At 40.6% G+C, this 13367-nt stretch overlaps 1 protein-coding gene across 4 annotated transcripts in view; it reads right to left on the bottom strand.

The window, feature by feature from the left end:
- The window catches only part of VTI1A (vesicle transport through interaction with t-SNAREs 1A), a 323958-nt gene extending 310742 nt beyond the window's left edge, over nt 1-13216 (bottom strand). For 2 of the 4 annotated variants that reach the window (XM_074339066.2, XM_019725145.3), the window contains exons 1-2: nt 12958-13201; nt 2574-2632 (exon numbers count right to left, since the gene is read on the bottom strand). In XM_074339066.2, the coding sequence (XP_074195167.1) occupies nt 2574-2632; nt 12958-13051 (153 nt within the window). In that variant the 5' untranslated portion in view covers nt 13052-13201. Of the gene's footprint in view, nt 1-2573; nt 2633-12957 lie in introns of all 4 variants that reach the window. The other 2 variants (XM_019725148.3, XM_019725147.3) reach the window with 2 other exon arrangements.
- Between the last annotated feature and the right edge of the window lie 151 nt (nt 13217-13367).

Raw genomic sequence — 13367 nt, forward strand, 5'->3', positions numbered from 1 at the left:
AGTACTTATTTCTAACAAGGTGAATAGGATCATCCAGACAAATCATCGCAAAAGTACATGTAAGTGAAAATCCAAGAGTTAAGTACATTTTTGTTTAAAGCATTTTACAAGGACACTTAACACTTAACTACAAGTAGGCAAGAAAGGAAAAAGGAAACACACAACGAGCACCTACAAGGAAAGCGGGAGTAAGGCTAATTAATATGTATCTATTTTGTGTTGTCACCACACTCACAGAGACAAGGCCAAATGGAAGACACAATAATTAAAAGACACGCAGTGTCCAAGAGATGAACACAAACTAATTATTCAGCAGAAACACAACTGACCCTAGTTAAGTCAAATCAAAAGCAAGCTGTTCTCATCGAAAGGATAGTGTGTAATATAATGAACGGTATTCTTAATATGAATGTCATCAAAATGAAGGAAATCAGCTTTCTGATCACTTTAAACAAATAGAAATGCGTATCTTAGGCAACACTCTTTATGTTAGTAGCAACTAAAGATGACTGTGAGTTCCATAAGGAAACGACTATGCTTTACATTTCTTGGTACAGCAAAGCCTTGGTTATTAGGAGACCAGCTTTCCAACATTATCCAGTAAGTGATGACTCCAAATAAACCAACACACAGATTTTGACGGCAAAAAAACTGCTATTGAGAACTCAACAACAATATGAAGTCAACTCAAGATGCAAAAATTGACCAATTTATTTATACTGAGCCGACCAACCAGAAGGAAGAAGTGTCCTGACTGGCAGCTGTGGTTTGTAAAAAGTCAGTCTTTTTCATGAGAGAAGCAGTTATTCAACTGGAATATAAGGAGAAAAGAAAAGGGGAAAAGCACTTCAAATAAAAAAGGGGGGGAGGCGGAAACTTTCAAAAGACAGGCAAACATAAGAAGCTGTGGCGATTAGAAGTGAAGCTGCCACTGCAGAGACAGTGCCAAGAAGTCAGCAGAGATCAGAAGACCTTCCAGGGAATGGAGTGCATCAGACATTCTGACGGCTAGAAAGGAACCAGCCACGGAGAAGACAGGGCGAGCAGCTCTGCAACTCAATGTCTTAGCACTCGAGGACAGAGAGGAAATGTCTACTGTGCACTGGGGAACAACAGCCACTTACTCCTTCACACCCCCAAAGCAGCTACCCCACCCCCTCCTCCACTGTTCATAAATGTTACTCAGCCAAATAAACTTGGGAAATGTTCCATACTCTAGCTGCCCCCTGTAATCCCTTCTTAGAGATTCTTAACACCACTTAGCCTACTTAAGGGTTCAAGAGGGTTCTGTAGAAAAACAACAACGAAGGCCTCAACCTCTAACTCTGTTTAAACTACAAACTTCTTTGAATAGGTAACACTAGTTAATAGAAACACACTTTGGGAAACGTCCTAAGTATATGAGTCAGTTATACTGAAGGCACACCAAGCAGACCCTTTAATATTTAGAGAAGCAACACACTGATTTAGGACCACAATGCAGTGGCAAGTTGAATCATACCTGCAATAGTCAGCTTTTAAAACCAGAAATTGGGATGCAATACTTTTTACTCCCTGATTTGTGAATGTATTTATATCGAAAAAGTAGTGAATGTACTAGAGCTCTGGGATCAGCATATCTAGATACAAATCCTTACTCCACCACTTACTCGGTATGAGAAGACAGACAAATAACTTAATCTTCCAAAGCCTCAGTTTCCCCATCCACAAAAAGGATGTGTGTGTGTGTGTGTGTGTGTGTGTGTTGTGTATGTGTGTGTAATAACAGTGTTGAAAAAAATCACTCCTCCATGGTTTTATCAGACTCCTAAGAGTCCTACCAAGAATGCAAGGCTTTAACTGCTCTTTTCCCTGGGCCTTTCTCAGGGTTGTATTTGCAGGGAGCAGCCTTTGGGGAGGAAATATGTGTCCGTCTCGGACGAAGAGTAGGCTTGTTTACAGGCTGCTGTAATGCAGTACATTTCCCAGGCTCCGCATTCCTCTCCTGTAAGATGTTCCACTGTACGTAGAGGCATACATCTAGGGCCATCTGCATCAGTCTTGTGGGAATTGGGGCTCAGGGAACTGATACCACCTTGCTGAAACTCTGGTAGCTGCTTTGCTGTGAGTAATAAAACTCTTTTATCTCTGACCTAGAAATCTCATATCTTTTATCAGCATCCATGAAATTGTGACAAGCTCACTTGTTAGTGAGCCAGTAGGGGAACATCTCAGATCCTTAACAGGTTTTGATAAATAGTACTTGTCTCATAGAACTTTGGGGAAAATTAATATTATAAAGTAATATGCTTATCCCAGTGTCTGGGACCCAGTATGCCTTTAACAAGCATTAGCTATTTATAGCTATTATGACAATTAAGGAAGAAAAATTAGAGGTGGACATGTAATGAATCACCTTTATTAAGAATAGAATTCCAAGAAACTATTAAATTCTCTTCAATTTAAAAATGGATACATTTCAAATTATAAAATGCTAATCAGTCATGTTTCACATTTCTACAGTGCCAATAGGAAGGCATCGGCTTAGGTGACTCTGGTTGTGTGTTAAAATATATTACCAAGTCTCTACATACCAGTTCTTTTGCTTCTTCAAGCTGTTTCTCCACATTTGCAACCATCTGTTTCTTCTCATCTGAAACAAACAATAATATCAAAGAATTGCTAAGGATACAAATAAATTTAATGTTTAAAAACTTCTATTTTTGTATACCTTTTTCCTTTCTGGTCAGTCAGATTAGAGAATTACAATATCAGACAAATGACCATATCATTTTTTGGTGGGTTAGAAACCACTTCAAGCCACTGATTCTAGGCTATCTGGAAACATATAATCCTGTGGAATACCTAGTGATTAAGAGATACCATAGCATTTTAAAGAGAAATCAAAAACTATTTTGTCCTTTAGAAGAAACTGTGTCAATAACCGCATATGTAATGGTGACTTGAGGAATCTGCAGTCTTAACTTTAATAAATTGGTTATGACTGATTTACAAACGTAATTTAAAAGTCACAAAAATAATTCCTAAAAGTGGACAAGATCACACAATCCTTTAGAAAAAATTATGCATTCATTAACGCTAAGAATCGGGTGTAATGGAAGAAATAATTAGACTATGATTCCAAACCCAAAGTCACTACCTACCTACTCACTGATTATGGAATCCTGGGTAAAAAATAGTCTTTTCTGAGACTGTCCTCTCAAAAAACAAAGATTAAAAATACCTACTGGATTATTTTTAGCTCAAATAAGCTGATACAAATGAAATTACTTTAAAAATGTGTAGTCTCTGTATGTGGTTCATTCTAACTTTACCAAAATCTAGTTATAACCCAATTGTAATTCCCTTTGCTGGGAAAGATGTCCTGGCAGATATTGTCAGAAAACTTTCCGCTACTCCCATTGCAAATCAACCAGCCCATTTGTTCTGAGACTGCACTAAGTTTTGTGCTAACCAAATTTATTGAACATTTATAGTTTTGCCTGCCTAGCACCCTTTTTTCTCAGGCAATCACACCAGTTCTTTGGAGGCTCTCCTTCAACGAACTGGTCAATGGGAGATGCTATCTCCTTCTATGAGCCTGCTTCTCCAGTCACAGTGACTCGGCAAAGGATGGGCTTCTCATCCTAGCTGGACCAATTCTAGTAGCTCGGTCCCTCTGACCACATTGGGTTGGGGTGGGGTGGGCATACGACCCAAGCCAACCAACGGGAAAGTCTTTTCCTCTCTCTTGGTAGAGTTATGAGAACACAAGATTAGAAGCTGTGGGCACACACTGTCCTAGTAACAAAGAGAAAGTCAGTTTGCTGTGGTTGAGAATGAAGCCTACATTTAGAAACAAACAGAGCTGAGAAGTAGATATAAAAAAATGGATGAATGGATGGATGGATGGATGGATGGATGGATGAAACAGATTAGATAAATTTAGTAACTTAGTTTCTGGTTCTAGATAACTCTGAGACAGGTTTTGCTTGACTTTATCATGGTTAGGTTTCTTGAACCAACAAATTTCTTTTTCTTTCACTAAAATTGGGTTTCTGTGATTTGAAACCTAATGATTACTGACTGACTAATACAACAGACTAAAAAAGGCATGACGTGTGAAATGGGTACAACACCTACTAGCTAACTAGCCCCTTAGGAGTCAACACTAAGTGGGAAATCTTTAGTAGGCATTATTATTTTACAAAAATCACAATTAGGTTCTGCAAACCCTAACCTCCTCCCTTTGGGGGGGGGGGGGTAAGCTGTCATATGAGGTGTTTTGTGTGTCCTCTAAATATTTCTCCCTAAGAAAATGCACATTTGGAATTAAAACTCAACTTTATTTTCCCTCTTTGAAAAAGTCAAACCTACATATGGCCAAATTAAAATTTCAGTATATGACGATCCCAAATTTATGTGATTCTGGCACGTCAGCCCACCTAACATCTGCACAAGTCATAGTGAAACTGCACTATATTTTTGTGATAGAGCAGAATATAAAATAGGACGAGCCATCTTGGCCCAGGAGTGAGATTACGTATTCACATATCAGAAGGAACATCTTGTTTTCTTTAAGGTACTCAGCTATTAGCAAAGGCCACGTCATGGCCGTCCAGGCCCAGTAGACACCAATTTTTCTCATTAACAAAGCACAACACACAAAACAGCCTCCCTTGACCTGGATTCCCCTTCCATCCAGTCACACCTCCCTTCCTCATCGGCCATTCCTCCCTGTCACCTCGCCCCCATCCCACCATCCCACGGACTCTCACTAACAGTGACCTTTCCTCTGCCCAAACTAATGGACATTCCTTGGTGCTGTTTTTATTTAATCTTGTGGCATCTGACACTCTGCTTCTCCCATCCTGTCACTTCCTCCTGTCCTGGCTTCCACGGCATCCTGACTCAGTGAGTCTCCTAAGCACTCACTTCTGTCTCAGTGTCGTCTGCTGGCCGGCCTCTTTTTCAGCCCATCCTTTAACTGTTGCTGTTCTTCAGAGTCCAGTCCCTGCTTTTTCTCTCGTGACTACCATCTAGGTCCCTGGGCATGTTCACTCGCTCCCATTTTTTTCCTGCCATCTTATCCATTTATGATCCTAAGTCTTTACTTCTCTCTAATCCTGGTATGTTTCCAGAATTCTACAACTTTACTCCCAATGGTAATGTTCCACCTGGACCACCTGGCAAACTGCCATTCAAAACTCTCTTCAGAAATCATTACCTTGGTGAAGGCTTTCCCAACCCAACAAAATGTTAACCACTTTCACCTACACCTGTAACTTTTACCTAATCCTAGTAATTTACCTCACATTTACTGGTCTGATTTGCCTTCTAGCTTGGAAGCTCTGGGAAGACAAGAACTGTGGCTTAATCATCTTTATAGTCCTATAATCTAGCACTGAGCCTGGCATATAACCAGTTCTCCAAAAAAATGATGTTAAATTGAACAAACAGTGTAGGCCAGTGCGTTTGCAGGAGAAGCTGCAATTCCAATCACCCGGCTTTTCGCGTCTCTCCACAGGCCCCCCTCCCCCATTTAAACTTCCTAAAATGGGGCTTTGATTGGATCACTTGAGCCTAGCAGTCAAGGTCTTCCCCATTCCAGACCCAAGCAACCTTTCCAGGTCTATTTCCAAATACCAGCTCCCCAGTATGTGTGGTGCACGGTAACCAGGCAGACGATCCATTCCTGCCCAAACACATCACTGTTCTTTTCTGCTCTAAGCCTTTGTTCAAGTTACCATCTGGGGTTCTTTGGTTGAATATAACAGAACTGATGATTCTGGCTAACGTAATCCCCAAAAGGGGATATATTAGAATAATGTGGGGGTGGATCATGGCAACAGAGAAAAATGAGCCCACAAGCTCGAGGGGGCCAGAACCCAGGGTTGCTCAGGGTCCCCAGGGAGCAGGAAGTCACTGACAGTCTGTGAAAGGAGAATCTCGAGCAGCAACACCATAGGTTAGTGTTGACTCTTCTTGGCTCACTCTGCTCAAAATTCCCAGCCAAACTTCTGTACATGTCCTTCCTACAGGAATGCATTCACCTCTTGACTTAGGGCACGGCAGCCTGTCACTGTCACCAAGACTGGGTTTAGGTAGTTCCTCAATGGAAAACTGCTGTCAAAACATACAAAGGAGGATTCTGGGCAATCTGATGTCCACTGTACCCACATACTGCAATGTCTTATAACATCGTCTTTCCCAGGTTTTCTCTGTCAAATCCCACCTATCTTTCCAGGTGATCTCCTGGGACACAATCTTATCTCCCCTGGATTCCTAGACCTCTGTGCTCTGCACTAGTGGCACCAATGGTCATTTGAAATTGGTTTCTATAGTTTTCTCTTCAGCCTCATTTCCAGCCCCTTGAAGGCAGGGACTGCTCTGGACATATCTTTGTCCTAACTCCGCATTCAGCACAGAGAGCTGGACATGGTAGGCGCTCACCACAGTCTCACTGAATGAATGTCTCAGTCTTACATTTAGCAACATATTTGCTAGTCACAGAGAAACTGAGGGGGGAAAAAGTGTATCAATGAGGACTTGGGCAAATCTTCTCACCTGGAATGGTAACTTTCCCTTTATGAAAGAAATAATTAAATTGGGATGGGGGCTGGGAGGGGTAATACAAGTAGATCATTTCTTCATAAAATTCATTCCATGATGGCACCGTCAGAAATAATTATGGAGCTGAGCCAACCTTTGGTTGGCCCTCTGTAATGTTCCTCATATTTGTAAAAGAAGAATTAAAGAGGTGACAATTTAGGAGGAACATGAGAAGGAAGGAAGGAAGGAAAGAAGGAAGGAATTAGAGGACTTTGGAAATATCTCCCGACATTAAGTTTTGGTAACGCTCTGGCAGGAGTCGTGTGTAAGTCCCAAGAGAGCTTCATGCTGCCCCCCAAATGGCCTCCGCTGTACAATGGCAGGTTCCTAGGGATCAGAACTTCATAACTAACAGCTGTCATTGTTTTCATGGGCCTCTGTGCTGAACATTTCCACACTCCATCTTCACAACAACCGCTTGGAGGGACCAGTATCATTCCATTCGCAGGCAAGTAGCCTCAGTGGTTAAATAATTTCTCCAAAGTTCAACAGCCAATAAGTGTCCGAGTTAGCATTCCAACTAGGCCTGTCATCCAGAACTGAGCTCTTCACCTCACTGTATAAAATACACTATGTAAGCTTTCTCACTTTTTTCTCCACAGACAGGCCTGATGAGTGCTGATGTACACCTAAGTCTTTGAATAGTATAATCTTTTCTTGCCTATTCAATAGTATTAACGGAAGTGCTCGGTTAGCCTTGCACACCCCCCATAAAGTACAGTGAAAGTGGCAGGGCTCACTGCAGTTCAGTACCTGGTACCCGTCTTTGTGTGATGTAGGTATTTTAAAATAAAACCAGCAACAGAAATTATGCACTGGGAAACAAAGTAAAGCCACAAATAAAGAAACTTTTTATGTGAGAGAATTTAAAAATGATATATTATTAATGCTACACTGTGTAGCATGGTATAGAATGGTTAATGTTAACACAAAGCCAATCTAGAATGACCCATGGGATAATGGATTAGAATTGGAGATATCAGTATGAACTCATGTTTAGCGCACTACACGTATAAATGGCTACATACACAGGTATTTATCGATATGCATACATACATGAGTTAGTATACACACAGGTATTTCCTTGCTCTGCCAGCTGAGAGGGCATGGAGACAATAATACCAATGAACACACTTAGTGCCTAGATGTTGGTTTCTAACACCATTTTTCAATAAAGGAAACAGGACTCCTTGGAAAAATGGCTGATTCTAGGACTGGCATAGGAGCAACACAAGATGATCCTGGAATATCTTCTAATACTAGTAGGTAAGAAAGTACTAAGAAACAAAAAACAAAAAACCAACCCCCCAGTGATGGGGGTATATCAAAAGGCTACAGAAGTCAACTGAAAGGGCTTCCAATGGTCAAAATTGGAACAATCCGAGCAATAAAATAAAGTAGTATTAGAATATAACACAAAGTACAAAATACATACCATGAGTCTATGGATATAAGTGACTGAATAAGTAAGTAAACTGAGAATAGACAAACCACTCCCGTATAGAAGAATTCCAAATAATTTATGTAGATACTAAGCCTTCAAGGAGATGGAGCCCTACCTCTGCTCCTTAAGTGTGGGCTATGCATGTGATTTCCCTCCAAACAGTCTAAAAAAGGGGAGATAAGAGTAGCTTTACAGTAGAGAAACCTGACAAACGCTACCATAGCCAGAAGATCAAAGTCAACATCAGTACCGGAATATTCTGTTACAATATGTAGTCTTGCTATGATTTGGTGAAAACGGTGCTTTACCTCTGTGGTCTTCCTCCCCAAAACCAATAACCCCATTCTGACCATGAGAAACACATCAGGCAAATCCCAGTTGAGGTACAGTCTCTAAAATATCTGGTCAGTATTCTTCTAAACTTTAAAGTCATTAAAAATAAGGAAAAGCCTGAGAAACTGTCACTGCTAAGAGGAGCGGAAGGAGCCGTGCCCACTCAATGTTTTGTCGTAACCTGGATTGGATCCTAGAATAGCCAAAGGACATTAGGCAGAAAACTAAGGAAACCTGAATTAAGTAAGGACTTCAGTTACTAGTAACGTATTAATACAGGTTCACTGGCTACAACAGATGTATTACATTAACCAGATGCTAACAACAGAAGGAACAGGGTATGGGGTATAGAGGGATTCTCTGGATTATATTTGTGATTTTTCTGTAAATCTAAACCTATTCTAAAACCAAAAGCTCATTTCTAAAAAAATCACTGAAGCTATTACTTAGGATAACTAAGTTGCTGAAGGGAGAGAGGTCCCTCTGGGATTGAAGTGTGTGTGTGTGTGTGTGTGTGTGTGAGTGCCTAGCTCAAATCCTACCCAGTCTGCTACACTGACTGCCCCTGAGCGCCTGAATTGGGACTGGATCCACCCCTTCAATTCTAACTCTCTAGAAAAATAGAAATGTAATGCATGCAAGCCACTAGGCAATTTTAAATTTTCTAGTAGCCACATTTTAAAAAGTAAAAAGAAACAAGTGAAATTAGCTTTAATATATATCTTTTAAAGTTTTAATAATCTTTAACCCAATATATCCAAAATATTCTCATTTCACGATGTGGCAATAGCCACGTTTCAGGTGCTCAATAGCTACATAGGGACATTACAGTTCCAGAGCCCCATGTATTTGAAGCAAACCAAAGTATTCAGAAACAAAAGCAGATTTTTCTGAATTCTCTCACTACAACCACCTTGAAAAGGCAAGAGAGAATTATGATACATTTCTGGCTTCTTCCATACATAGCTACGTCTGGTCTCCACATCTCCATGACTTAGCATAACTAATCAGCTAAATTCAAGCATTTCCTTCCAGAAAGGATATTCGTCTTGTTCCACCACTTCCACTTTTCTCCCTGACTCCCTCTTTGATATCCTGAGTTCAAATTCCAATTCCAATTTCATATCCCAAAGTCCCTGATCATTCATCTCCCTTCAAATGCCGATGTTGAAGAGATTCACCTAACTCGAGTCTAGGCACAGGAAGAAAATAATAATTGAGGTCCAAGGTTCCTTTAAGGGTTCAATTAATATAGCAAAGTCTGAGGAGCTGGGTCCTGACTAACCCTATCAGCTTTTGTCATCAGCAGCAGCCATAACATCCACCACTAATGGCTAAGTTATCATGTACCTTCTCTGGGGTAAGAAAATGTGCTAGTATGTTATATGTTTCATTTCATTTGATTTTTACAACATTGTAGGGTTGAAACTATTACCACTCCCACCATCACACACAGTTTTACAGACGAAAGAAGCAGGCTTAGAGACACCAAGCAATTTGCCCAAGACTGCACATCTAGTAAGTAGCAGAGCTCGGACTCTAAACAGATCTGATGCCATGTGTGAATCTTCACCAATTTGTCATTAATACATTTCTTGGTATTTCTGACTATAGCCACAAAGTGATAGGATTAACAGTAGACCACTTACGGCTCTGTGAATGATGAAATAAACAACTAATTGCAAGAGACCATTTTGTTTAAGATCCTTCAGGAAACCTGCCTGATGTAATGGATCTTTTGCACCTGTAAAGTATCCTCCTAACTTAGAATTCACCACCAGAGGAAAAGCAACTTCACAATTAGTATTATAGTTTCCATTCATCCATTTTCCTGACTTTACCACAGAACACTAATCATTAAAATCAAATTTCAAATACAGTGCCCCAAGGGTATTGCCATAAAGGGACTAATCCATCTCATTAGTCCAATTTCAAAAATTAGTTGAGATTCAAACACCGTAGTCTAAGAGCAAAGTCTTTTTATTATTTAAAACATATCACAGAGCAATCAAATTTTTTTTTAAATGAAGTTTAAAAACATTCAATCTTTTCTATTCTCTTTGAAAGTAACACTTTAATACACTATACATACATAGCAGAGAGTGCAGTTAATTGCAATAGATTCCACTCTCTGTACTTATATATTAACAATCTTACTCCCTCAATTTATATAAGTTACTATGTTAGAAAATAAACTGCTTTGGCTGAGTTTCCTCCAATTTTCAACCTTCTTAACTGAAGTAAATTAAAGTCACTTCTGAGTCGACCACTAGTGATGGCCAGAAAAAGAGATTATAATTTTTAATAATACTTTTTTTGCCATGATTGTACATATTAATTTGTTAGTCCACAGACATACATCTGAAATTCGTAACTATGTAGGTATATTTCTCAGCTTTTTCTATTTATCAATTAGAAGCAGATTATAAAGTGAGCAAGCACAAGTAATTATTAGGAGGAAACCACTGTATGTTTAGGAATTACTAGTATCCAATTATTCCAGTCAAAGTCTCCTTTCACTCCTAATACCATGTTTCCCCAAAATAAGACCAGGTCTTATATTAATTTTTGCTCCAAAAGATGCATTAGGGCTTATGTTCAGGGAATGTCATCCTGAAAAATCATGTTAGGGCTTATTTTCTGGTTAGGTCTTATATTCGGGGAAATAGGGTAGCCATGTTATACTACAGCTAAGGAGAGTCAAGGCTTTATTTTTAACACATTTAATTTGTTTCCTTCTATGTGGTAAGAATGGTTACATTAAAATTCAAAGACAAGAAAAAAATAAATTGTAACGAAATCTGTTTTCTTGGAAACAGTTTTTACAACTTTACACCCAGGGATGACTTTGTTACTTTATAAAACTTCCAAAAAAGCAATTAGCCCAAACGGAAAACGTTTCTACTACTAACACTATTACAATGAAAAATAAGCAACAATCCAACTGAAACCACAAATCCTGATATTCTGAGGCTCTGGGACTGAAGTCAAAGGAAGTAGTCTCCAATAATAATGACCACAAAACTCAAGATGATCTTGGGCAGTGGAGAAAAGCAGAGCTGAAGAGAAGAGGCGAGGTGATGTGTCAGGAAGTGGTGAGGCCATCGGCCACTCTCTCCCCAAAAATCTCGGAAGCAGCAGAGCTCGGTGGAATATGCTACCTTCGTTCTCTCCTCTTGTTCCCTCACTTGGGCTCATAAACCTCTTTAAGACATCATCCACCTCCTTCAGAACTAACTGGGACTTCAGGAGATGAGTGGGGTGTAAATTCAGAGATCCTGGCTTCAAGCAAATATCCCTATTAATAGAAAATAGGTGGGGTGAAGAAAAACAAAGAAATAAAGGAAGAAAATTATTTTAAACACATAAATTTGTGGGGGGGGGGGGGTAGGGAAAGGGAAAGAGGGATAACAACTTAGGTCCAGGAGATATTATTGCCGGCATCAAGGATTGACTAACAAGGTGGCACAGTGAAGTGCTCACCAGTTCACAGATCAGTGAACACGTCTACACTTTACAATAGGGCTAAGGTAAGGCCAAGTCTAGCATTCCAATGACGGTTCCATTTCCCTCACAAAAAAAGCCAAAAAGTAACAATCCCATCTGCAACTAACTACTTAAATTAAATCTGTATTTAGAGAAAGATAAATTCTAAAACAATGTCTTACAAACAAAAATCACAAAGTATCACATGTATATATATGTGTTCACTTACTTAAACATGCAATGAGTCCCTTCTAAATAAATGCCAATGAAATCAAACATAACTCCCACCTTCACATAGTTGAAAGTCTAGCATGGAAATAAGATGTGCTAAAACACAAAAAACACTTCTGGATGGAAGTTGTGGAAGTTTAAAAGTGAGAAAAATTAGCCTGTACCATTAGCCTTTGCATAAAATTGGGTTATCGACCTCCTCCACCTCCCCGCAAGAAGAATGAGAAATAATAAATGGGGTTGGGGGCATGAAAAATACTAATGATAATAGCAGGTAACACCAAGGAAAGGCGTTACACATGCTAAATAATTTAATCTTCACAACAGCCCTACGAGATCTACAAATTCTCCCCATTTCACCAAGAAGGAAAGTTGAGAGAGGTTAAGAAACTTGCCTAAATGCCACAACTTCTAGGTGGCAGAGCTGATACATGAATCCTGGCACCGTGGCTCTTTACCCTGTTTTGCTGCATGTAATAATAACGTCATTACTAACAAAACGTCAGACTCATAGTCTAGGTACGTTCATTCATTCTTTCTGAATACTCTCACATCTTTATATTTTACAAACAAACAGACCAAAAAAATCCAACCTACAACAACAGAAACCTAAGACTCAGAGAAACATTCCCAAAATTATACAAGTAACAAGGTGGCGGAGCCCGGACTGTAGCCCCGAAGGGCTCTTTTCACTGCACCCAGGTTGGACTGTCCCTTTACCCTCAACTAACTCAAGCTCCATTCCTCCGGGGGGGCCCAGCACCAGCGCACTCCAGCCTCACGCCTCAGAGACACCTGTGCAGACGGCGTTCCATCGCCCAAGCCCCCCGGCTCTGCAGGCCACCCCCTCCCAGCCAGGATAGGGGTCTCACCAGGAGGGAGTCGGGGGACCCTTGCTATCTTGTTTGTGATCTCTGCAGTGAGCACGGCGAAGTCCTGCTCGTAGCCTTCGAAGTCGGACGACATGGCGGCTCCGGAGTGCTCGGCCCGGGCTGGAGCCTAGATCGGGGCAGGGGTCACGCGGGGTAGGGGGACGCCGTGTAGCGAGCCTGGGAGCTGCCCTCAAGAGCAGAACGGAGAGCAGGGGACAGCTCCCGGCCCGGCCGCTTCCTGGTTGTCCGACGCAATCTCGGTCCTCTGGAAATTGGGCTGGGTGCGCTTTTTATTTCCGCTCAGACTTCAAAATTAAGAAATCTGCGAAGGAAAACCACTTCAATTAGTGCCCCCAAATGGCTCCTAAAATATTCAGGTCCTCAGGGATCACTGAAAGCTTCCCTCCCCC

The sequence above is a fragment of the Rhinolophus sinicus genome, chromosome 15 (genome assembly GCF_057876585.1).
Source record: "Rhinolophus sinicus isolate RSI-liver-muscle chromosome 15, RSI-T2T, whole genome shotgun sequence".
Lineage (NCBI taxonomy): Eukaryota > Metazoa > Chordata > Mammalia > Chiroptera > Rhinolophidae > Rhinolophus > Rhinolophus sinicus.